This window comes from Dermacentor silvarum, chromosome 2 (assembly GCF_013339745.2).
Source record: "Dermacentor silvarum isolate Dsil-2018 chromosome 2, BIME_Dsil_1.4, whole genome shotgun sequence".
In the NCBI taxonomy this organism is placed as follows: domain Eukaryota; kingdom Metazoa; phylum Arthropoda; class Arachnida; order Ixodida; family Ixodidae; genus Dermacentor; species Dermacentor silvarum.
In genome coordinates, this window is record NC_051155.1 from 255476841 (window position 1) to 255503610 (window position 26770).

Here is a 26770-nt window from a genome sequence, read left to right on the forward strand (position 1 = left end):
CTTCAACTGCGAGGCTTTTGTTTCGAGGAACCCGTGCGGTTTTCCTTTGTGGCAATTGCTACGATTGGGTGGACGTCTCATTTTCCATTTAATGAACATTTTAATGAACTTTTCAACTATACGAAAATTAAATAGAGAACGTTAAGCTTGTTAATGTTTGAAGAACTAAGTATATGTAACGCTACACAGACGAGGACAGAGAAGGGGACGGACACAAGTGCAATAAAAATGTGTTTGCATCGGCCACGTTAAAAGCAGGTTCTTCTGCGCATTTTTTTTGTTTTCAGTCCATAGAATATTTTTAATTTTGTACTGAAGAAGTGATGCTTTGCGACTGGTTTTTTGAAGTTCATTGAACTGAAATAGTTCCGTCATGCTAAATAAAATTAGTAACATTGAATTTCCGGATTGAAGTTAGCTATAAGATTACTACGCAGGAAGATAGGGTAAACCATGCTTCAGGACTGCGAGACATGATAAAATGTAGTTCCTGCTGTTGGAGAGTATCTGCTTGTTAGTGAAATTATGAGATGATCATGTCAAGAATAATAGCTTCGTTTATGTAAGTGCAATTATGAGCGAAATGTAAAATTTGCGATGAACTACACTGCGGCTTAGTCGACACGCCATTTTGCGATTGAGCGTTAAGGTCGTGCTTCGGCTCGAGAGCCACGTAGACTCGAGTTTAGTAGGCGCGATGTTTTGCGTGAGTTCTTGACCGCGACGGCTGCTATTTAATGGAAGGCACATAAGATACGTTCGTTTCTTGGCCTAATAGCACCGACATCTATAAGCTTACACGTGCAAATAACATAGACAGAGAGCGCCATGCTACGCGAACACGCAGTGAGAGCGGCAGCAAATGAGCGGAACTATTCCAGCGGGAGCGTAGCAGGGAATGGGGGAGTGGGTCCAGCGGACGCCTTAGCAAGCGCCGAGGGTGAAGCAAAAAACGAGGAAAATGTGGCGGCGCTGCCGTCGCCTTCTTCTGAATCTCCGGCCAATAAACGTTGGCCCCGGCTGTTTCGGCAGCGCTCATTGGCTGAGGCGAGCTCGCGGGCTGAGTAGCTGTCGTCTGCTCGACGCACCGTCGTTGTTGCGTCGTTTGCGTTCTTTCCGCCGCTCTTTTTCCATTTTATTTACAATAGATCGGTGGGGAATAATCTCAGTGTTACCGCCACCGAGTATCCGCCTGTCAAAGCTCCATGCAGCTGCGGTAGGGTCTCCGACGCGACAAGCGTCCGGCCGGCGAGCGGGGCCGCTCATTCGAGAGAAAGCGACGGTGGCGCCACCTGGATTTTCCATAAAAAATGCCTCAGCGCAGAGCCCTCGTTGGACCCACTCCCCAAATCTAGTACAGGTGACCAAGGAGAGTCCCCCTGCTGACGTCATTGGAGCGCCGTTTGCAGCGCGCTCATCGGTCGCGCTCGAGGCCAATGACGACGACGTCATGAGGGCAATCGTATTAAGACGAGTGCTTGACGACGATCAACGATAGCCGTATGGCCGGCCGCCATACGGCTATGCTCATCAACGGCATATAGTTTGGAAGGTCACGCGCCAGTTGATGAGCGACGCTTCTGCGCGAGTTCGTGAGAAGTCGTGTTTTGTGTGACAGTAGTGCTTTTCCTTCAAGGCACGTTTGGTAAGTTGCATTCATTATTATTCATTTCTCTGAGTATACTTTGGAACAACTCTGAGTTTTAGGAACGTTCTCTTAGGCAGAGGGCAGTAGAGGCAGATAAATTTTCGAGTTAATTTGATGTTTGCTTTCAGGAAAACGTGACAGCTGAACGCTCGAGAAACGATAGTGTCAGTGGTTTTTCAGCAGAGATATGTAGATAGTTCGCGTGAGCTTCCCTTAAACTAAGACTTTCTTTTCGGATTTCGCGAGTTCTGAAAATAACGCTGCATCAGGTTAGATAGTGGTTATTCTGCAGACTACTTCAGCTGATTTTAGAAATCGCCGGATAGTTGTTCCCGAACGCACGTAGAGAGTACTGCGCCTTAGAAACGGGCTGCGCGGATCGCTTTTAGTAATGGTATACTCCACAGATTTCTTTTCTCTTCCACGTATTATGTAAGGGTATGTCTAAGGCTGTGCGTGTCTCGCACGTGTATTTAGAAGACGGCAGTATTTTAGTTTCATTTAGTGCGTGGAAATACTTATCAATAAGCGCGAATCTTCTTGTAGTCTTGAACACGTAATTCGCGCAAGTTTTTTGTTTCTTTAATGCGTGAGTGCGCGCTGGGATTTGCAGCTTAACATTGATAAAACAGTATTTATCAAGATCACTAGAAAAATTAATAAATTATCGTTGACCTATAGGCTAGCATCCAAACCTCTTACAAAGGTGAATGAATATAAGTACCTTGGTGTTACAATAGGCAGTAACCTTAGTTGGAACTCGGACATCTCTCACCTTTGCGACTCAGCTTTTAAAAAGCTTTGCTACCTGAGGCATAAATTAAAACACGCTCCTTCTGAAACCCGTCTCATCGCCTACACCTCTCTTGTCCGTCCTAAACTCGAGTACGCCGCGATTGTATGGGATCCCTATACTAAAACTAACATCGATGCGCTAGAAATGATACAACGTAAAGCTGTAAGGTTCATCTTTTCAAAATGTCGCTCAAGTGATTCCCCAAGTCAGTTAATGGCTGAACACAATATTCAGTCCTTGCAACTAAGAAGAAAAATTCACAGGCTTAAATTTCTCTTCTTACTGAGTAACCATAAACTATCTCTTTCTCCCGAACCTTATGTAACACCCATCACTGCCCGCCGAACGAGACATCGACGCGCTGCCTCATGGCAGCGCGTCGATGTCTCGTTCGGCGGGCAGTGATGGTAGAACCAACGTCTTTATGTATTCCGTTTTCCCTCACACAGTAACGGAATGGAACAGCCTACCTTATAGCAAACTTGTCAGGACTGACTCAATCGCGTCTATTACAATCTAAAATTAGTGCTTGTTGTTACGGAATATTGTTCAATTTTGTATCATTATGCATTATTTATTGATGTACGCGTTGTAATAATTTTGAATTATATACTCTTCTTTCTTATTACATTACAGTGCTTTGAAATTGGGCTTATGAAACAGTGTTTCAATTTGTATTTGTCACCCTCTATGCGTTATTTAGGTGCTTCACTCATCATGCATTCCTACTTTGTATCACATTTTTCCGGAGCTCTTCTACTCCTGTGTCAATCTTTTGTATGTACCTTTCCCCTCCTGCCTTGGCCTTCTAAGGCCTGCAGTATTAATAAATAAATAAATAAATAAATAAATAAATAAATAAATAAATAAATAAATAAATAAATAAATAAATAAATAAATAAATAAATAAATAAATAAATAAATAAATAAATAAATAAATAATAAATAAATAAATAAATAAATAAATAAATAAATAAATAAATAAATAAATAAATAAATAAATAATAAATAATAAATAAATAAATAAATAAATAAATAAATAATGCGTGAGTCGCACGCAAGAGTTTTGACCGCAAAGTGAGAGCGAGTCTGGTAGTACAGCCGTGAAGTCAAGAGGCTCTCAGTGGCACTGTTGCGTGCGTTAATAACGGATGTAGAGTACGAACATATGACGTTTCATTTATCAATTATTTAGGATCATTCCGCAGTTAAGTTGGACGATTTTGGTGTTGTGTGCATAGACGTGTAGCGTTCTGTTCGTGTTTTTTTTTTTTTCAGTCCGCTACATTTTCAGGCATGGAGTGGCGCCTGAACCGGCAAAAAAATATCGCCGAGAGCTAGTAGGGCTATACTAGTCAAGGTGCAAACAAATTAGGAAGGCCCACTAAGCTTCAACCAAGTCACTCCCTCACCAGAACAGGAATTGGCCTCCCTGGTGCAGTATTCGGCCACTATCTCCCTCATGTCTCCTACAATTTATCCATGGCCCTCAGTCTCCAGCGGCTGCGGAGCACCTGACCAAGGCGATGGTCAGACCTGCGATGCGGCAGAGGGTGCTAAGAATCTCTGGGTCCGGACAGGCTTCCACAGGAAACTGAACCTGGCAACGTTCAACACTCTCACCCTATCGAGTGAGGCTAGCTTAGCAGAACTATTTGAAGAATTATCAGGTATTGCCTGGGGTATTATTGGCCTTAGTGAAACTGGTGAGGCTTATGCAGTGCTGAATAACGCACACGTCCTCTGCTACAGAGGTCTTTCAGATAAGAGAGAATTCGGGGTAGGATTTCTAGTCCATAAGGACATAGCGGGAAACATTGATGCATTCTACAGCATTAATGAGAGGGTAGCAGTCGTCGTAATAAAGCCGAATAGGAGGTATAGAATGAAGGTAGTACAAGCCTACGCCCCAACCTCCAGTCACGATGATAAAGAAATAGAACAGTTTTATGAAGATGTTGAATTAGCAATGGGAAATGTACCAACTCAGTGTACTGTAGTAACAGGCGTCTTCAATGCAAAAGTGGGGAAAAAGAAGACTGGTGAGCAAGCAATTGGCAACTACGGCATCGATTCAAGTGTAATGACGAAGTTAGCACAAGCGTCGCTGTGGTGGCATGGCTCCTGAAGTGAGGAAGAGAAAGACGAAAGGATCGGTGTCGCTGGTTTTGCCTCGCGCTGGCGTTTGGCTGGAACGGCTCGAGTGCTCTTTGCGCTGGACCTAACGGGATCAAACGCCAATAAACCCCGTATCATTTGGTGGACGTGCTGGGTATCCTAACTATCCTAACAACTCGCCCTGGAACTCCGCAGCCGCACTCTGCCCTCCGCTACCCCCACGACCATGCCAGACGACGCCGGTGAGCGACCCACTTCGTCAACTGTGCAAGTCACCTGCGGTGCCGTTCGTGAACGAGACCCGGCTGTGTTCAGTGGCACCGCTGATACCGACGTCGACGACTGGCTTTCGTCGTACGAACGGGTGAGCAACCACAACAAATGGGACGATCGGACAAAGCTCACCAAGGTTATTTTTTATCTTGCGGGTGTCGCCCACCTCTGGTTCCGCAACCATGAAGCAACCATTGCGACATGGAATGACTTTAAGACTGCATTCGCGGAGGTATTTGGCCGTCCTGCGGTGCGAAAGCTTCGCGCTGAACAGCGCCTTCGCCACCGAGCGCAACAGCCGGGCGAGACTTTCACTAGTTACATCGAGGACGTCATAGATCTCTGCAACCGCGTGAGCCGAACGATGACTGAGGAAGATAAGATTAAATAAATCCTCAAGGGCATTGATGACGACGCTTTTCAGATGCTCATGGCCAAGAATCCTACCACCGTTGCAGCCGTAGTCACATATTCCCAAAGCTTCGATGAATTACGCCGGCAACGAGCGCTCGCCCGCCAAACTGTTCCTCAAGTGGCCTCCCTTTCCACTTTGGTGACTGCTCACGGACAGGCTGATGACGGGTCTCTGCTGCCTCAGATCAAAGCCTTCATTCGTGAAGAGGTGGCCCGCCAGCTCTCGCTGCTCCCTCTCACCCAGGAGCCTGTCCAACATTTGTCCTCGGCCGTGCAGCAGGCCATCCGCGAGCAGGTTGCAGAGGCCCTTCCACCAGTCCAACAGATTGCTGCACCAGCTCAGATTGCTGCACCTTTGACGTACGCTGAAGTCGTGTCGCGTCCTAGACCAACGACACTCCCCTATTCGGCGCCGCCACCGCGCCCAGCGCTTCTCCCTGTCCCTCAAATGCCCCCTCAGTACTTCCGGCCGCAAGATCCATGGCGCACGCGGGACAATCGGCTGATATGCTTCTCGTGCGGTATCGCGGGACATGTGGCGCGCTTTTGTCGCCGTCGCCTGCCGCGTCAGGACGTCGTCGTTGAGCCACAGGTACCTGCATCCCACCAGCATGCTGATTCGAACCCATCGCCGAACTTCTGGACCGGTCGTCAGAACTTCAGCCCCCGTCGTTCACCATCACCGCGTCGCCGTTCGATATCGCCGATGCGTCGTCGCCCGCCTTCCAACGAGGGAAACTAAATGCTGCAGCTTCGGAGGCAAGAGCTGCACGCTTGTCGAAATGCCCAAGACCTCCGCTATCGCCGCAAAACATTATAGAAATACAGGTTGAAGGAGCTGCTACATTCGCACTCATCGACACGGGCGCTGCGGTTTCCGTCATACGTGAGACTCTTTGCCGTAAGATTAGGAAACTCACCACATCACTTTCTGGCCTTGTACTTCGTACTGCCACCACGGAGCCCATCGAACCTTCAGCCGCATGCACCGCTAGGATCGTTATTCAGGACGTAGTTTACACAATTGAGTTCCTTGTTCTGCCTTCCTGCTCCCATGATGTCATCCTGGGATGGGACTTTCTGTCGCGCCACCGTGCCGTCATTGACTGTGCCCGTGCCGAAGTTGCTCTGTCTGTCGTTAACACCACTCCGCCTGCCGCCTCTCCCGCCCCCTTAAAGATTATTGTCGCCGCCGATACTGATCTGCCACCAAGCACTTCAACACCAGTCGCTTTGTTGTGTCCATTGGCGCCCGACGCCTCGGTACTGTTCACGCCTTCGTCTGTTTTTCTTCACCGCAAATCTCTACCATTTCCATTCGCCGTTCTTGACGTAGCCGCTGGTACAACAATTATGCTAGTGGACAACCCGTTCCAATACCCGCTGACTCTGCTTCGCGACGAGTGCCTCGGCTGTGTCGAACCTATTGACATGTCTGAGTGTTTGGACGGGCATGGCTCCTCTTCTGGCCTTTCGCTCGACGCCATGACACCATTTCCGAAAAGCTCCCGATTGGCTACCGAAATCTTTGATTCATGCGTTGACGCCAACCTTTCCCTCGAGCACCGCGAGCAACTCCTGTCTCTCCTAGATACTTTCCGTTCTTCGTTCGACTGTACGGAACACGCCTTGGGTCGTGCGAACAGTGTTTCCCACCACATCGACACCGGGTCCCACTATCCTCTCAGACAACGCCCCTATCGCGTTTCAGCGGCGGAGCGTCATATCATCAACGACCAAGTGAATGACATGCTCGAGCGTGGCGTCGTTCAACCATCCCAGAGTCCGTGGTCTTCTCCAGTTGTGCTAGTGCGAAAAAAAGATGGTTCTATTCGTTTCTGTGTCGATTACCGCCGCCTAAACAAAGTCACACGGAAGGACGTTTACCCTTTACCCCGCATTGACGATGCACTCGATTGTTTACAAGGCACTGAGTACTTCTCGTCATTGGACCTACGATCTGGCTACTGGCAGGTTCCCATGGCCGAATGCGATCGACCGAAGACAGCGTTTGTCACCCCTGATGGGCTATGTGAATTTACCGTCATGCCATTCGGGCTCTGTAATGCGCCCGCAACTTTCGAGCGCATGATGGATAACATACTTCGCGGTCTCAAATAGAACATTTGCCTATGCTACCTGGATGACATCGTCGTGTTTTCTTCAGACTTCTCGACGCAACTCTCACGTCTCCACCAAGTTTAATGATATAGGGTTTATTGGAGTTTGATCCCGTTAGGTCCAGCGCAAAGAGCACCCGAGCCGTTCCAGCCAAACGCCAGCGCGAGGCAAAACCAGCGACACCGATCCTTTCGTCTTTTTCTTCCTCACTTCAGGAGCCATGCGACCACAGCGACGCTTGTGCTAACTTAGTCATTACACAAGGTACACCAGAGGAGACATGTTGGTAGAATGCGTGGAAAGGAAACAAATGTCACAGTTTCACCATAAGGGCGAAGCAATGAATGCGATAGCAACACAGCAATGTCATACGAAGTAAGGTGAGCGGCTTTGGTAGCAATATGAATTGTAGTAAACATGAGCTGATTAAGTAAGCAGGTGTGCTGCGGCGTAAGTAGACCGACATGAAGAGACTCGATGACCACGAGAAGGCGCGTGTGAAACGGTGGTGTTGATGAGAAGCGCTTCCCGTGGGCAGCGCGTGCGAAGGGACACACCTGTAGTGCTGCACTGCCGATCCGGGCAGCATTGCATGTGTAGCGTGCGTTGGAAAATGTGGCCCGACTATTACTAACTGAATGAACAAGCGTGGTGTGAGCGCGCACAAACAAACATGAATAGATTACACTGAATGACTGCAGACAACGACTGTCAAAACGCTGGCAGCGAGCCCATACGCCGCAGCGGGCGAAGGTACGTGCGGTCTATCGCTTCAACGGAAACTGAGCGGCGAATGCACGGCGCATAAAGGTCAGAGCCGTGTGGAGATAAGAGACGGTGCGGACGAGCGCGGTTGTTGGCAGAGTAGAAGAAGCACCTGAAAGGCGAAGCATCAATTGCGATAGCAAATTTGTAGAGAGCTATACGGAGTAATGATATTAGCTTTATCAGCTGTATAAACTTGGACATGCAGCAGCACCGGCAACACGCAGAACTGTTGTCGACGCCGTCGGCGTTTTGCCCGCGTTCGCACAAAACGCGTGCGGCGTTGGTGACTGCTGCCGGAGCCTCTGATATAAACAGGCACTTGGTGCCGCAGCTAAACGTCGCCTCCCTTCCCTCCCCTTCCTCCCCCTCCCCCACAGCCTCTCGCGCGTCGAAAGAAGGCGCGTTTGCTCTACATATATGGTGATTGTAAAGGAGGAAAGAGACGCCTACTTCTGCAGCCCTTAAGCGAGCACGGCGCAGAACGCGCTTTTGTTCTCCGCCGTGCGTTGGCTCCCCGTGAAAGCGCGCGCCCCTCGCGCCCTTTCACTCGCACATATAGCGTTCGGCGCGCGGCGACGATTTCATCTCCATTGACGTCATACGGAACCTCACGGCGACGGCGACGGCGACGCCGACGGCAGAAATCTGCTTTTGAGTGTCCATATAATTGCTATCGCAATAATAGATTTCATACTCTCTGCCGATCCCAGCATAGTGCAGGATGTAGAAGTGTTAGGTAGGGTAAAGCACAGTGACCACAGGTTATTGAGGTCTAGGATTTCTCTCAATTTGAAGTGAGAAAGAATAAAATTAGTCAAAAATATTCACATCATCTCACCCTACGGGCAACCATGGTGGGATGCGAAAGCATCGCGGGGGGTGCGCATCGAGTTTCCGTTTCGTTTCACTTGGCAACACAACCCAATGAGAGTTAGAGTGAGAGAATGTATTGAGAAGAGAGACGTTTGTACGGGGTTGTTGCGTCTTTACTTAGAGATCGTACGTGATTCCTAGCGTCGGTGTGCGCAGTATCTTGAAGACGATCCCGAAGTTTGGGGTCCGCTTGCCGACGCTGATGTTTATGTTCGGCTTCTCGAGCCTTCCTCTGCTCCGCGGCGGTGGCGCTGCCGCTGCAACTAGCGCCTACGTTGACGTTGTTCATGGCGTTTCGCACATCGTTGCACAGAGAGAGAATGACGGAAGCACAGCGAACGCGCGCTTTATAGTAGTAGTAGTAAGTGGTTCTTGAGGAAAAAGGAAAGGTTGGCGCTATCTTCTGCAGCCCTTGAGGGAGCACGGATCAGAGCGCTTTATACTGCGCCGCGACACTTGCGCCGCCTACCGGCGTACCCTTAGAGAGAGAGTGAGAGAGTGAGAGAGTTATATGCAATGATTTGCTGCGCCGCACCCAAGGTAAATACATCTGGTAGCGAAGCTTCTATAGAAGCCCATACGTTCAAAACATGGTTGCTTACCGGCGGTTCATGGGTCTTAGCGCCATCTGTGTGAGGAGGGAACACTTCCGGCGGAAAAAAAAATAATTTGACGTCATATCCGTCAAAAACAGAAGTGACGTAATTTTGTTCTCTCAGGCGCGAAATTTGTTTTCGGAGGCCTGCCATTAGAGCTGTATATTCAATTGCCCCGCCATTCGACTTCATGGGCGTTCCGAGTTTTCAGCGCAAAAAGCGATGCCGGAAAAGATCAGCCGTACGGGTGTCGAAATCGCGTCGCTGCACAGAACATACTTTCTTTGGAGGCCGACGAACACTTTGGGCGTAGATTGCGTAGAGTGCTCGTCCTTTCGTCGGACGCCAAGCCCGTCGGCCAGCGCTGTTGCACGAATACAACTAAAGTAAACAAGTATCTGACGGTCGCAACTCACTACTTTTGACTGCACAGGTTAAGAGACAATAAAACTACCCGCGTCACCTAATTCAGACAAACGTCGACATGCAACACAACACATATGAGGGGGGCGCATTCTAACAGGTGAACTTTACGAGCGCGCCTTTGCACGCACTCCAAGAGCTACATGGCATTGCAAGTGATAGCGGCGTCAACGCCCGCCGCTATCGATGGGCGCTCTCACGGTGTGCCCTGAAAAAAGGTATTTATTGATAATGATGTAGTAAAATACAGTTGTATCTTTTCTCGCCATGCGTATATAAAATGAATTAGGAATTTTATTTTCGTTGAATGAATCTAACTGCGTCTCGCTTTAATTTAGAAACGCTTTTTTCTTTCCCAGTGTTTATTCCCCCAAACATAGTCGCGCTTCAATCGCTGCTCCCATAACCACCCTTGCTGATGTCGGTGACAATTGGTTCTGAACCGCTTTTCGCCCGAAGCTTCGCGACCTATGTGAATCGACCTTGCCGCACCTGTGGCGGAGAGGGGGAGAAGGAGAGTGCACACCTGCGTAGGACAGGAGAACGAGGGAAAGTTGCGCATGCGCAGTATGGGTGCGGACGCCGCAGTACGGACACTGCCCCGAGCATAAGATGCTCTCGCATCTAAAGGAAACAGGCCAACCCAGACGCAGTAACGGTAAAAGCAGACGAATTCAGGCTGGTGCTCGCAAACAAATATGCAGCTTTAGAAAAGGAAGATAAAGACAACACAGACGTAATGAATGGAACCGTAACTAGGTTGATCTCAGAAGCAGCAATAGGTGACCCGTAAAAGAGCGAGGGAGTCTGGGATGCGCCGTCTGCTCGTTGTTTCCGGTTCGAGGAAGCGCAGCCGCCGCCACCGCTTCGCCGCTGAAGCCTATTGATGCGATTGCAGTCCGGCTTTGTCACGCACCAAGATTACCCGGTTACAGGCGCCTAGCAAAACCATGATCGGCAGTTCAGGCGTTCGCTGCTCAAATTCAACTGCTAAAGGTAAACTCATGTAACTATGGCCTTGCAACGTCCGTTGCTGAGTCAGCTGTGCACAAGCATCAGAGGCGGCATGGCTGCCACTTCCAAAACTGAACAATCAGTGAACAAGAAGAAAATGAACGTACAGTGGCACTTATCAGGCGGCGATGAGCTGTGTATAGGGCCGACACGGAACGATTCCCCAAGATATTTATTTCGCTAACATTAAAAAAATTAATTATGAGGTTTTACGTGCCAAAACCACGATCTTGTTTATGAGGCACGCCGTAGTAGGGGAAATTTGGCCACCTGGGGTTCTTTAACGTGCACCTAAATCTAAGTACACGGGTGTTTTCGCATTTCGGCGCCATCGAAATGCGGCCGCCGTGGCCGGGATTCGATCCCAAATTCTCTAACATTGACTCAAGCAATAATAACTATTTTAGTACACGCATGCACATATAGAGGTAGTATGAAACATGATTTTACAGCGCAAATTTATACGGGACACAGCGAGATACATACATAATACTCATAACCAACTAGCCCACCTTAGTTCCTTGAATACAGATAGAGATAATGCGCAGCCGGATTATGTCGGCGATACGGCCATTTCCCCATCTTGTTGACAAAAAAAAAAAAAAAAACAAAACCGAGAACTTCTAATTACGTACCACTGCAATTGAACCTCGAGTTTTGACCAAGAAATGCCGGCAGTTATCAAACATTTTCAGCACTTCATTTTCTAATTACGCTGGCTGCGCCGTTACTGACGATACCGGTTGCAGCGATGATCACAGGGCAGTATTTACCAGGCTACTATAGCCATATCGCCTCAGCACCCGATTTTCTAAGTAATGCTTCCATACGCTTGATAAAATGAGTGACCCACAGGCAGAGCACTCAGTGACGGTGCGTCCAAGCAGCGGCAAATGTCGTAGAGCTAAACCTGGCAGAAACAAAAAAAGCTGCCGAAACGAAAACCAGAGTTCGTTTATGAATAAAAGCGTATCCTTGCCTTTATTGGCTTGTCATCGTCGCGCCCAGAGTGAACTGAAACCTAGAAATCAGCTGCATGAATGGTACGACATTGCTGGTCCACAAAGCGGACGGAAAGCTTCGCACGACTGACAGTTGAAACCGCGTAGAAAAACACGTGCGCCGGGCATGCCGCCGATGCCGCCGCGTCCTCCGTCGAACCGGAAGCTGCTAGCAGACGGCGCGCCCCACAATTCCCTGCGATTTCTCATTTTACGGGTCACCTATTGAAGTGGGAGGTAGGGCACCAAGGCAACCAGTAGGTAAGCTCTCACAAGAAACAAAGGACCTAATAAAGAAACGACAGAACATGAAAATGTCCAACTCGAGAGATCAGATAGAATTCGCTGAACTGTCAAACTAATCAACAAGAAAAAAGTAAGGGATATTCGAAATTATAACGTGGGAAAGATTGAGGAAGCAGTAAAATATGGACGCAGCATGAAATCAGTGAGAAGAAAACTTGGCATAGGACAAGGCAAGATTAATGCACTGAAAGATAAGCATGGAAATATCATCAGCAATTTCGATGACATAGTAAAAGCAGCGGAAGAATTCTATACTGAACTGTACAGTTCCCAAAACAGCCAAGCTACTTTCATTCGAAATAGTGATGAACCGGATACAGAGGCTCCTTCTATAACTAACGATGAAGTTAGAAAGGCCTAGAAAGGCATGACCAGGGGAAAAACTGCTGGAGAAGATGGAGTAATAGTAGATTTAATCAAAGATGGAGGAGATATCATGCTTGAAAAGCTTGCGGCCCTTTATACACAATGCCTCACGACTTCAAGTGTACCAGAAAACTGGAAGAACGCCAGCGTTGTACTTGAAGCGTTCAGACACGAGCGTACAACAGTGAACGTTTATTGGTAACGAGGCTTTATATAGGCGCTGAAAGTGTGCGCAGAGAACGTGCGCAGTGGCAAGGAGGTGTGCCAGTGACGATGCATCAGCCTTCTTCCCCCTCAAGGTTGGTAACGATCTGGCGGGCGGCGGTTTCTGGTGGACCTGCGTAACATGTTGTCGCCAGGATTGGAATCTTTATTGGTATCGCAATTTGCGCCGCTGACGTCACTTGTAACTTGATTGTCCTCCGTATCTGGTCTGCTATCCGCGTCTGTCCCACCTGGGCTCTCGGGTGGTTCGCTTTCGATCACTGGTGCACCGGGTTCCCCAGCTTCGGTCTGCTGTGCGTCAATGCCGGGCTCTTGCTTGATTTCTGTTTCACAGGCGGCGAACCCATAGTTAGTTTTCCTCGCTCTTAGCTGGTCGTAGTGCCGACGATGAAGCTCGCCATCTCCTGATTTGATGGTTGCCATGCGGTGGCCTTCGGGGGCCTGCACGACACCGGCCTTCCATCTGGCTCCAGTCCCGCAGTTCCTGTACCAAACAGAGTCTCCCACTTGGCGGATCGTTCCGGGGTGGTCGGTATCTGCGTGAGAATAAGGGCGGCATGACACGATGTTATCCAACTTGCATCTAGGCTCGAAACCAAGCAGCATGAAGGCTGGTGTTTTTCCACTGGGCAGAGGGGTGCGTCGATATTGAAGGAGAATTCGGTCCAATCGACCTTGCAGTGTGCCACTAGCATTCTTGCGTAGTCCCAGCTTAACCGTTCGCACTGCCCTCTCTGCTAATCCGTTTGATTGAGGATGATAAGGCGCGGTGCGAAGGTGGCAAATTCCGTTCTCTTTCATGAACGACTGAAACTGCGAACTAGTGAACTGTGGTCCATTGTCAGAAACCACGGTTCGGGGCAGGCCAAACCTCCTAAACATTGATTGTAATGCTTCGATAGTACGTGCCGCGTTGGCTATCTTCATGGGGCTCACCTCTATCCATTTCGTATGCGAGTCAACTGCGATGAGCAACATCTGTCCGTCAATCGGACCGGCATAGTCTATGTGCACCCTTGACCACTTTTCTCCAGTTTCCGGCCATGGCACAGGCTCCTTGGCCGGTGGCATGCTGCTACATTGTACACATACAGGGCAAGTATTTACAACACGTTCAATGTCCCTGTCCAGCCCCGGATACCAACAGATTGACCGCGCCAGTTTCTTCATTGACGTCATTCCTTGATGTGTGTCGTGCAGCATGCGTAATACGGCATTCCGCGCAGCAACCGGAATTATTGCTCGATGGCCCCAGTAGACAATGTCATTACTGCACACAAGTTCGTGTTTTTTGAAAAAGAATGGACGCAAGTCTGGATTTAATCCCGGTAATTTCCTAGGCCAGCCGTCGCGAATATAGCCAGCTACTTGTTTGAGGGTGCTGTCTGCTTTTGTCATCCGGGCCAAATCACTTGACGACATCAGCGTGGTCTCCAGTTGGTCAGCGAAAAGTACGTACTCACGGGCGTCGTCGTTGATGGACTCCACGGTACTGGCATCGTGCGGGCGGCGAGCCGGAAGGCGGCGCAGGGCATCTGCTACCTGAAGAGTCTTTCCTGCCTTGTACTCGATCTTGTAGGTGTACCCGCTGAGCAGTAAAGACCAACGTTGAATTCGCGCAGCTGCCAGCGCAGGTACGGGCTTCTCTGGGCTGAAAAGTCGCAGCAGTGGCTTGTGGTCTGTAATTAGCGTGAAAGTGTTACCCAGTAGATATTCCCGAAATTTGGTCACGCCAAAGACTACTGCCAGCGCCTCACGCTCAATTTGTGCGTAATTCCGCTCTGCGGCAGTTAGAGTGCGCAGCGAAAACCGACTGGCTTCGCCTCTCCGTTGACCCGGTGGTATAACACAGCGCCGATGCCGTAAGACGACGCATCTGTTTCTAACACGAGGGGCTTTCCTGGATCATAGTGCGTGAGGAACTTGGTGTCTTTTATGAGGCGTTTCGTTGCTTCAAACGAGGCTTCTTGCCTTGCTCCCCACTGCCAACGAGCGTTTTTCTTTAACAATTCATAGAGCGGTGCAAGCACCGTTGCCAAGTTTCCAAGGAATGCATTGTAGTAGGTGACAAAGCCGATGAATGACCGGAGCTCAGACACACACGTCGGCCTTGGCTTCCCAATACGGCTTCAATGTTCTGCGCTTTAGGCAAAAGTCCGTCTGCGCATATGCGGCGCCCAAGAAACTACTTCTTTCTCTCGTATTTTGCATTTGCTTGGATGAAGTTTCACGCCGTAGTCACGAAACCTCTGGAAAACTTCGCGCAACTTATCGCAGTTATCTTGTTTCTCCGCCACTACAACGTCGTCCAAGTAAACTTGAACGCCTGGTATTCCTTGAAGAATGGCTTCCATGCGTCTCTGGAAAATGGCTGGTGCGGACGCCACACCGAAAGGAAGCCGGTTGAAGCAGAATAGCCCCTTTTGCGTGTTAACCACTAGAAGCCTTCTTGTTTTATCATCTAGGGGCAGCTGACTGTAAGCGTCCTTTAGATCGAGCGTGGAGAACACTTCACCTCCGCTTAAGTTAGCAAAGATGTCCTGAATTTTGGGCAGAGGGTATTTTTCCGTGTGGCACGCAGCGTTGGCTGTGACCTTAAACTCACCGCAAAGTCGTATTGACCCATTTTTCTTTACCACCGGCACAAGGGGCGTTGCCCAGTCAGAGCAAGCAACTGGTGTCAAAATTCCAGTCTCAACGAGACGTTCTATTTCTCGGCTAACTGCTTCTCTCATTGCATAAGGCACGGCACGCGCCTTAAGAAAACGAGGTACGGCCCCTTCGCGCAAGCGCAACTCAACGGGTGGCTCTTTAATTACACCTAGCTCATCAGAGAATAAATCTTGAAACTCGCCTAATAATTGCCGCACTAGTAACGCGTCCAACGCACTAGTAAGGCGTTGTCAGGCTTACCGGGGGCGGCCTTGATTCCGACGGCGAGCACCTGCTTCCCGTGCTGTTCGAAGGCCTTGATGACATCCCGTCCGCACAAATCAGGCCCAGAGCATCCCAGTACTACCAAGGTAGCTTCCAGAGTGGTCCCGCCGTATGTTACTGAGACGTTCAGTTGGCCCTTCACGGGGAGTTGTCCGAGGAAACAGGTCAGTTGCAAGGTAGTCTTCTGGAGCAGAGGCCAGAGGTGACGGTACTTGGTGTAGGTGGGCCATGTGATGATCGTTCCAGGAGAACCTGTGTCTACTTGCATTCGAAGAGCCACGCCATTTCATTCCAGGGTGCAATAAAGTGGTTGAACCATGTTCACGGACGCCGCTTGCAAGTTGAGCAGGAATTGTTCATAGTCGTCATTGTCTGACCATTGTCCTTCACAGTGGGCTACTCTGTGCTGCTGATACTGGCGCTGCTGGCACACCCGAGCTAGGTGCCCTTGCCTCTTACAATTGAAACATTTAGCACGACGGAACTTGCATTTTCCCGCCGTATGACCGCTTGTGCCGCAGCATGTGCACGCCCCTTCGTGCCACCGGTCTTGCCTGTTCGCAGTTTCTCGCAGTGACGGAAATCTGCTTGGCTGGCCTTTGCTCTTCATCATAAGCATAGCGTGCACGTTGCCTGTATCTTGGGCGCTCGCCATCTCGTCTACGTTTGCAGCCGCCATCTCTGCAGCACGCGCTGCCTCTTCTGCCTCCCTCAGCGTGAGTTCCGTTTTTGCCAACAGTTTCCGACGCACATTCGCGTCGCGCAGCCCACAGACAATGCGGTCTCTTAGCATCCTGTCGAGGGCGTCACCAAAATTACACCTGCTTGCAATCTTTCGTATCTCCACTATGAATTCGTTTGCCGACTCTCCTGCAAGCTGATTCCTTGTAAAGAACTTGTACGATTCTGCGATTTCGTTACATGTCGGAGCAAATCGCTCACCGATGAACTTGACGGCCTCGTCGTATTGCAGGTCCTGTATCTTCGCCGGCGCGCAGCCAGTAGATCCACTGTCCTCGTGCTCAAAGCTGTGATCAAAATCGCCCTGCGCTTCTTCCCGTCCGTGACGTCGTGAACCTCGAAGTATGCTTCCAAACGCAGCTTGTAAGCCTCCCAGTTGTCCGCCTCCTCATCAAAAGCTGGTGGTCCCCCGTGCGCAGCCATGGTCGCAGAGCGACGACCCTCGTCGCCACTGAAGCGTGCAGACACGAGCGTACAACAGTGAACAACGTTCATTGGTAACGAGGCTTTCTATAGGCGCTGAAAGTGTGCGCAGAGAACGTGCGCAGTGGCAAGGAGGTGTGACGATGCATCAGTACTTATCCATAAGAAGGGAGACGTTAAAGAATTGAAGAATTACAGACCCATTAGCATAAAATATTCACCAAGATAATTTCCAATAGAATCAGGGCAACACTTGACTTCAGCCAACCAAGAGCTGGCTTCAGGAAGGGATATTCTACGATGGATCATATCCATGTCATCAATCAGGTAATCGAGAAATCTGCGGAGTACAATCAACCTCTCTATATGGCTTTCATAGATTATGAAAAAACAACAACATTTGATTCAGTAGAGATACCAGCAGTCATAGAGGCACTGCGAAATCAAGGAGTACAGGAGGCATACGTGAAAATCTTGGCACTGGGCATGTGCATCTCTAGAAATACGCAGGCGCCAGTAGGCTGCCATGGGCGCCTCGAGAGCGTTCTGGGAGAAACACGAGTGGATGCGCGCACTATCACAAGTGTTTCCTGTTGTATCTGCATTACGCCAGGTTTCCGCCTCATCGCCGTCGCCGCACTTTAAGCCGTGGCCTGACTGACGTCACACCACGGCCCTCGATTTTCCAGCAGCTCGGCTCGTCGCGGTCGCCGCGCCGCCGCCGCTCGTGCCGATTGATGATGATGATTTATTGGTATCCTCTTTGAAATGGGGCGGCGACAAATAGTCACCTATTTGAAGTTGAATTTATTTTCATCAGTAGTACTAAAAAATAAAAGGTGATCAGGTATAATCAGGTAATCAGGTATAATATACATGTTCCTTATCTAGAATTTTTGTATACCTCTCCATTAACCTTTTCCTTTTTTTTCCCAGCCATTTTTCTGCCCCCATGTACATCGATCATTATGCGTGATGAAATGAATACTCTTATTTCAGCTGACCGACAAAAGCGATTCGTGTGTACGGGTCCTTTATTCAAAATAACGATGTCAGTGCGTAGATATAAGAAAATTTGACGTCAGAAGCGCGTGTCGACCGTTTTCGTGTTACAGACTTGGGAATCGGCTCACGGAAACGGCTAGCTACAGGCCAGGAAATTGGTTGACTCGCAGAAGAATGCTTCGCATTAATAAACAACCATTGCTGCTGCTGCGACTTACGTACCACCTGCGATGTCAAAAAGACTTTCTGACTTTCCAGCCCGTTGACACTTGTGTGAGTGAGTGAGTGAGTGAGTGAGTGAGTGAGTGAGTGAGTGAGTGAGTGAACTTTATTGGGTCCACAATAGACGCGAGTAAACTCGACGTCACCTGGCTAGGCCCACTCGGGGACCATCAGGTCAAACCTGATGGCCCTCTCGCGGGCCCTCTGGACTGCCAGGATTTGAGAGGTCTGATCCTGGGCCTTAATAAGCATCATCATTTCCTCTTGGGTGAAAGGGGGACCGTACACTTGTGTGAAAAAAAAAGAAGGTCATATTCATGTCTCGCTTACTATACTCGTGAATGGCCGACCGTCGAGTGCAGCCAATGTGTGGTTCATGCAGAAGTGATGTGGGATCGTCGTCGCGTTGTCCGCGGCGGCTGCGTGCCGTGCGGCTGCTGCGCCGCGACGCGCCCTGCGAGAGCCTGGTGCACGGCGAGCCGCTGGCGCTGCTGCCGCAGCCTGGTGCCGAGGCCGCCTTGACCGCGCTCTGCCGGCAGCTGAAGGCGCGCTGCTCGCTGCTCGTGCTCCGAGACGACGACCGCCGGCGACTGTTGGTGGCCCTGCCCGCCGCGGTGAGTTTGGCCCGGTCGTGGCACTTTTAGTAACGATTCAACTTTTTCTGCAGTTTCACTAACATTTCCTCGTGGGGGTTTTTACCATCTTTTTAAAGCATAAATAAATAAATGTCTCTTACGGGAGTAACATTTACTCCTCTCATGACTGCAGCTTTTATGGTATCAGTCAGATCACGGCCGCTGGATAAAAAAAAATCACATCATCTCACCCTACGCACAATCATGGCGGGATGCGAAAGCATCGCGGGGGGTGCGCATCGAGTTTCCGTTTCGTTTCACTTGGCAACACAACCCAATGAAAGGTAGAGTGAGAGAATGTATTGAGAAGAGAGGAGACGTTTGTGCGGGGTTGCGTCTTTATTTAGAGGTCGTATGTGATTCCTAGCGTCGGTGCGCTAGGAATCGGTGACTGAAGCACAGCGAACGCGCGCTTTAAACTGCGCCGCGACACTTGCGCCGCCTACCGGCGTACCCATAGAGAGTGAGAGGGAGAGAGTGAGAGAGAGAGTTATATGCAATGATTTGCTGCGCCGCACCTGTGGTGGAGAGGGGGAGAGGGGAGGAGGAGAGCGCACACATGCGTAGGAGAGGAGAATGAGGGAGGGTTGCGCATGCGCAGTATGGGTGCGGACGCCGCAGTACGGACACTGCCCCGAGCATAAGATGCTCTCGCATCTAAAAAAGGTTTATCCAGCGGCCGTGGTCAGATGCTAGGTTGGAGGTTGTAGCAGTATTGGGGGCGAGGTCTTAACGAGTCGCCATCTGTCGGAAGCGCCTCGCTTGCGTAATAGGAGGGATAACGTGGCGCGCTCCTCATAAATTTTGCTGTCGGCGCTCAATAAAGACGCCACGCGGGATCCCTCCTGGGCATTTCTGTAAGTACTCTCGAAACGAGGGAAGTATTTTACTGCCGAAATAATAACCTTGGGCAAACAGAAAGCACAGAATGGTTTACAGACGCTATCTCTTTACTGAATCCGTACACATAACACCCACTGCGCGCGGACGCCGCGATGGAATACCCCGAACCGGCTTCTTGCGTGAACGGTAGGCATTCGCTGAGAGCAAACTATGCGAAATATGTTCTTATAGTGGGCTGTGTGTATAACCAAATAAAGCGTAACAGAATGAAGCCTCAATGTAGCGATCGAACGGTTCGCAGCGACCAACTGCGCGCCTGCATGCATGTCCGCGCACAATGTTTCACTTTCTCTACGAGCGCGTTTTCGCATCGTGCCGTGAGCTTTAGGCCGCAGCATATGAGCATTTGACAGTACACAAGCAGCCATTGTTGCGTGGACGCTATCAGAGCTGTTCAAGAATAATTGCGTAAGTATATTCTAGGCACTATATTATAACTGTAGGGGCTTCGACGACCACAGCGACTTGTGATGTGCCTTCGCGGCGATTCAATTTTTTTTTAACAGTGGAGCTGTTTAAGCGTTTGGTTAGGTCGTGGAGCGTTAGCAGAAAACTGCGCCTGGCGACGACGTCACCGCGCGTCGCCTAGCAACGCCTTGCACAGCTGGTGCGAGGCGTTGCTAGGCGACGCACGTGACGTCATCGCTCGGCGAACTTACCACCCTCTCCCAGGTTGCCCTCGCCACAGCGCGAGGCGCGGCCGACGTATCCGGCGTTCGTCGGCCACGCCTCGCGCCGCTTTCGCTGGCGTGGCGTCCCCGTGCCGAGTGCGCTCGCACGTCAACGCTACGTCGGACCTTTAGAAGACTGCGCGCCGACCCCGAGTATCGTCCTCGTTTGCCTAAGAACTAGCCAAGCCAAACCAAGTTAAGCAAAGGAAAGCAAAGTTAAAGCTAGGGAAGGGCCACCAGTCTTCGCACCACTTAGTGTGAAGCTGCCCCTAATTTTTTCTTCTAAATTCTCGGATGTTTGAATATCACTATTTCTCAAGTTGCGTCACACTCTTTGTTTATCCGTCTTCTCGGCGAGCTATTTCCCGCTGCTTCTTTTACAGCGAAACTGTATATGGCTAGCCCATTCGTCGGTCTGTCGCCTGTACGCAGAAACTATCATCATCAGCATTGGCTCGAGTGTCGTCGCCTTCTTCCACAGCTGGCTCGTTGGCGCTCCTCGGCGCAACCGCGCGAACGCGTTCGTGGCACTGCTCCCGCGTTCGTCGTCGTCCACAGCTGGCTCCGTTCCCGCTCATCATTCCAGCGAAGAATTTCACTTCTCTTCTGTCGTCGTGTTGGCGAGGCCGCGTTTGCGGGGTATGAGCCATTCATTGTTTTACCGTGACGGACAGATTTAATTCTGAAGCAATTTAACTTTGAAGAATCGCAAGGGGCAATACGACAATGGCGGACTGCGGGCATACCGTCAGTGACGTCGTTCTCTCCGTCGCAGCCGAACGTGTGTGTAACTTCATTATAAACACAAAGACGTGACCAATAATTGAGAAAGACTTTAATGTACCGTCGGGATTAACCCAGTGATAAACACCGGGGTCGCACGTTTAAGCTTTGCTGGTTAACCATGTGTACGGAAAGCTTGTGCAGTGATCTTAGTCCAGTATATTCATTGTTTGCTGCTAACACAAACATGAGCATATGCCATGCCTTTTTACAGCGAAGCTGTATATGGCTAGGTTCTGGCGGATCGCGTCCGCGAACAAAACGACGCGTAGAACAACAATTATCGACTCCATGTGCGTTGTGGTTTGGCTCCATGTGCGTGGCGGTTTCTCGCTAGTTGTGCCTTAGCACAGGTGTCAACACGGATGATGGATGACCCATTGTTATCGAGGCGAGGCCCTGCCCCTGCACGGATTTGTTGTGAAAACAGTTGCACCCATTCACATGGCGCGATTTTCACTTAGCGACACAGCGAATTCCGTCGCTCAGCGACCGCCGCGACGTCGCGGGCTCTCTGCGACGGGATTCCAACATGTTGGTCGCTCCGTCGCTGTGTCGCAGCGATCGGCGCGATACGGGCGGAACAACGTGGCGTAACAGCAGGCGCCGTCGAAATAGGCGCTTTCCTGTTTTACCGCGTGTTGGAAGCTCAGCGGAGAAATATCGCGCGCTAGTTTCAATTATGTTTGCGCTGGCGTACGCGTTGGCGTACCCACCAGCGCCTGTGGCTCAGGAGCTTCATGAACAGGAGCTTCATGAAAAGAGAGGCTGCACGCTATCCAGGTCGTGAGCAGACGCCGCCTTCAACAGACGGCACGTGCCCACTTGATCGTCACCGTCGTGAACCTCTTCATCGTTACAAATTGTGCCATGTGCTTGCACACTCAGTGGTAGCTTCTTCTGCCGAAGCAAATACTCCTCCAGGAGAAGAGTTGTGGCTTCGATATTTTACCGCAACAAAGAAAGAAACTAGAATGTACTAAACGAAACCACCCCAAGGACGCCGCACTCGCCCCACGCTCATACAATGCGGTGTTGTGCAGCGTTTCACTCGCCACGGCTGCAGACTAAGCGATTGCAAAGTCTAAACGCTTTTAAACGTTGAAAAATGGTGTACTCATTCTATTTTCAAATAATAATAAGAAAATTGTATTATTTGACTATATCTATAGTTTTCATGTTGTTTTTATTTAGCGATGCAGGGACGGATGCTTTGTCAGCAGAGGGCAACCGTCGGCATCGCTGTGACGGAAATCACACAGTCGCAGACGCACGTGAAGGCTGACAGCGAAAATCGCTATGCGACGTGCGCGGCAGAACGATTTTTTTTTCGCGCCAATCGCACCATGTGAAACAGCCTTAAGGCGAAGCGATGCGGTGCGCGTGGTGACGTCACGGCTCATGCACTGTGGCGAGGCTCGGTGCGGTCGGCGCAGCTGGGGCGAAGCGTTGCTAGGCGGCGCATGGTAACGTCATCGCCAGGCGGAGGTTTTGCGGCGTACACTCGACGGACCATCCTCGAGCTTAAACAGCTTCACTACACTACCTCCTGGATCGGCCCACATTTCGGGCGTACACCACCGGACTACCTCCGACTTAAACAGCTTCACTGTTAAAAGTGCAAATTTGCCTTCACTTATGGGGATGTGAGCTGCTGCAGCGACGGCGCCAGCATAAACTTGTGTCGCCGCTTGCCGGCAGCTGCAGAAAGCAGCCGGTCAGGAAGGTTTGCCGCGTGTTCCAGGAGCGCACAACACGCGGCAAACCAAAACCAGGCACTTAGCTGTGGGAAGTGTTATACTAAACGAAGTGGACCCCAAAGTGCATCATTCTGCAAAATTTGAACAAGAACAGTGCAGCGTAGAGCGCAAAATCTTTTAGGGGCGAAGCTCCTTAAAGCGGCACCCGTTCGTCCCTCGTCGTAGTAGTAGTGTGTAACCAGTCTGAGAAAAATGAGAAAAAAAATCCCGAAGTTGTGTCCGTAGCGCGGAATCGAACCAGGGACCCCTCGCTTCCGAGCGCGCGGCGTTAGCCCACTACGCCACGAAGCACACATAGACACAAGCACCACGATGGCAATAAATACCCAACATTAACGAAAGGCCGCGTTTCTAGCGCGTTTCTAACGCGTTTGTGCTAGCGCGTTACGGCCCGTGTAAGAAGCTGGTGTAAGACGCTGTGGCCTCTCCGCCTTACCTTCAACGCGTTTCGAACGCGCTGCCCAAGGCGGTGGCAAGTCAAGTTCAAGTCGAGGAGCGTTTATGAATGCGGGGGGTATACTCTCTCAGCAGTCATGTGATGGCGTCGGCAAACGCGGTGCACGTTCCGGCATGTGTAAATGGCTGCGTAAGACGCTGTGGCCGCTCCCCCTTACTAGAGAGTACTGCACGTTTCTAACGCGTTTGTGCTAGCGTCCCCTTAAGCGGGAGATCCGATGATTCCCTCCGGAGCTTCGCCCACTCATCATCATTCACCCCGTGGATATGCTGTGATTTTTTTCTTTCTGAAATGTAACCTGGTTTATTTTTTCTCATAAAAGTAGACGTGGCTACCTACTACGACGACTACTACTACTACAGAGGAGAGGGACAGACCCACACCCTAAGGAGCTTCGCCCCTAAAAAAATCACAGCATATCCACGGGGTGAATGATGATGAGTGGGCGAAGCTCCGGAGGGAATCATCGGATCTCCCGCTTAAGGGGACGCTAGCACAAACGCGTTAGAAACGTGCAGTACTCTCTAGTAAGGGGGAGCGGCCACAGCGTCTTACGCAGCCATTTACACATGCCGGAACGCGCATCGCGTTTGCCGACGCTATCACATGACTGCTGAGAGAGTATACCCCCCGTATTCATAAACGCTCCTCGACTTGAACTTGACTTGCCACCGCTTTGGGCAGCGCGTTCGAAACGCGTTGAAGGTAAGGTGGAGAGGCCACAGCGTCTTACACCAGCTTCTTACACGGGCCGTAACGCGCTAGCACAAACGCGTTAGAAACGCGCTAGAAACGCGGCCTTTCGTTAATGTTGGGTATTTATAGCCATGGTGGTGCGTTTGTCCATGTCCGCTTCGTGGCGTAGTGGGCTAACGCCGCGGGCTCGGAAGCGAGGGGTCCCTGGTTCGATTCCGCGCTACGGACACAACTTCGGAATTTTTTTCTCATTTTTCTCAGACTGGTTACACACTACTACTACTACTACTACGACGGGGACGGAACGGGTGCCGCTATAAGGAGCTTCGCCCCTAAAAATTCCGAGAGTTGTGGTCGTAGCGGAATCGAACCAGGCACCCCTCGCATCTGAACGCGTGGCGCTAACCACTACGCCACGAAGCGCACATGGACAGACGCACCACGATGGCAATAAATACCCAACATTAACGAAAGACTGCGCGTTTCTAACGCGTTTGTGCTAGCGTCCCCTTAAGCGGGAGATGGTGCAATTATAATGAAGGGCGCTGTTATAAAATAGGAATGACGTCACATATGGCGCGTGTCATTGGTGGAAGTCAATCGTTCGATTTAGTGCGGCGAGACTGGGCGAATTACATGGAAGATTCACGGTTTACCGATGATTCCCTCCGGAGCTTCGCCCACTCATCATCATTCACCCCGTGGATATGCGGTGTTTTTTTTTTTTTTTTGGGACGTTGCAACGTTGCTAAATTAGTCTAGTAACCTTGAGACATTGCCCTAACAAAAGATGATTGCGCGTATCTGAATCATATTTAATCTCACGTGTTTTCGGTAGAGGTACTGCCGCAAAAATGTTTTGGTTCTTTTCCTTTCACTTGGATTATATTTTTCACGTGTTTGTCCTTCACTTGAAAGAGAGCTATTGTTGTGTCGTCCCTTTGTTTCGTCTTTGTGCGGCTGCACCACGAACGTGATCCAAGTCGCCCAATTCTCTGTTCCTGTCGATATGAAACGCAGAGTGGCCACTCGCTTCTTGTGCGCCGCCTGGCACCACCGGAACTGCTGCTACCTCCGCCGCCGCCGCCGCCGGCCGAAGCCTGCAGTCCGGACTTGGAGCGTCGCATGGGCGGCCTGCTGTCGCGCCTCGAGCAGGGCGGCTTCTCGGTCGTCGAGCCCACGCCGGGTTTCTACGAGGCGCTCGTGGAGCAGCTGCGCGCCTCGCTTGCATTCAGCGCATCGGTCCCAAGGTCCAGGGCTCAGCCGTCGAAGGCCACCAAAAATAGCCGCCAACCCCCGAGGGACGCTCCGTGAGCCTTTCGTGCACGACACTGCGTTTTGTTTTTCGCGGTGGCAGGTGCCATCGGGACGCGCTTCCGGACAGAGCTACGAGAGGCAAGCGGACAACGTCGTGGCGCGTCGCCTCTGTGCAGAGACAATGAAGCAGCTCTCCAATTGCTTTATGACCGTGAACGCGGGATCGCGCGTCACAACGATGCAGTCGCCTTGGCGAGCGGACGGCCCACTCTCGTATAGGTTGTGCGCACTTCATAATCGCCGCCTGTCTACTACCGTTAGATGCCGCGCGACATCTGGAAACGATGGCGGTACATGCAATCTAGTGCGCATGCGCAGTGACTTGCGGTCTGCCTGTAGAATGCAGCAGACGATGCGTGAGCCCCATCCTTGCGTTGATCCTTCAAACCACGAGACTGCGCTGCTGCCTCGCCAGAGGGCTCTGCTTGTACCGAGTGACACGCGCTTCCGTGTTCATGGTCATAAAGTTCTTCACTGTGCTCCCGCAGGGACTGGCAGTTCTAGAATGGCGGGATCTTCGCTCTCCAACCCGCCTCTCGTCCGCAATGCGACGGTCATGATGGGACTGACGGAGAACGCAAACTTTCCTTCTTGTACGGAACTTTCCGAGTTGGCCTTGTTAGCGTCGTAGTGCTTGTATACATAAGCTACTTATTTAGCCTTGAGAATGTCTTCACTTCGTCATGGAATATTCAGGGCAATAAATAAATAAATGACAAATGCTCACTGCGTTTGTATGAGCGTTCTTGGGTGATGTATATTACCAAGAACACTTATCACGTGCAAATTCTTATATTGCGCTGAATGGTGGGAACAGCCGAATGATAGCGCTTGAACCAAACGCCATTAGATGGCTAAATAATAACAAATAATGAGGCTTATTAAAGCTCATGCTTCAGTAAACTTATCCTAAGAAGACTGCTGTGCACCAAGCATATATGTTTGATAATGACAAACGATGAGGCTCATTAAGGTTCATGCTTTATTAAACTGATCGCAAGAAGCCAAGTGTGTCACCAGTTATGTATGTACTGACACGTGTAATTATTTATTCTTTTTCCGGGGACTGCATTTCACCCGCTAACAACCTAATGTTATCGCTCAGCGTAAGACGCGCCGGCATAGTTTGGAACTTACTCGAACGTTATCTTTGATTTTACGTATTGTGTACGTTCTCGCGGAACCTTGTGTAATCAGATTGTATGCGCGACACGAATTGTGTAGTACTTTCTGGAAGGCCCATGGACACCAGCGATTACGCTGGAAACTTGGACGAGG

The 26770-nt window shown here is 50.3% G+C and overlaps 1 protein-coding gene across 2 annotated transcripts in view; it reads left to right on the forward strand.

The window, feature by feature from the left end:
- The window catches only part of LOC119440806 (uncharacterized), a 97720-nt gene extending 71492 nt beyond the window's left edge, over positions 1–26228 (forward strand). For both annotated transcript variants that reach the window (XM_049662623.1, XM_049662624.1), the window contains 2 exons: positions 18653–18884; positions 25196–26228. In XM_049662623.1, the coding sequence (XP_049518580.1) occupies positions 18653–18884; positions 25196–25489 (526 nt within the window). In that variant the 3' untranslated portion in view covers positions 25490–26228. The remainder of the gene's footprint in view (positions 1–18652; positions 18885–25195) is intronic.
- Positions 26229–26770: the final 542 nt, after the last annotated feature.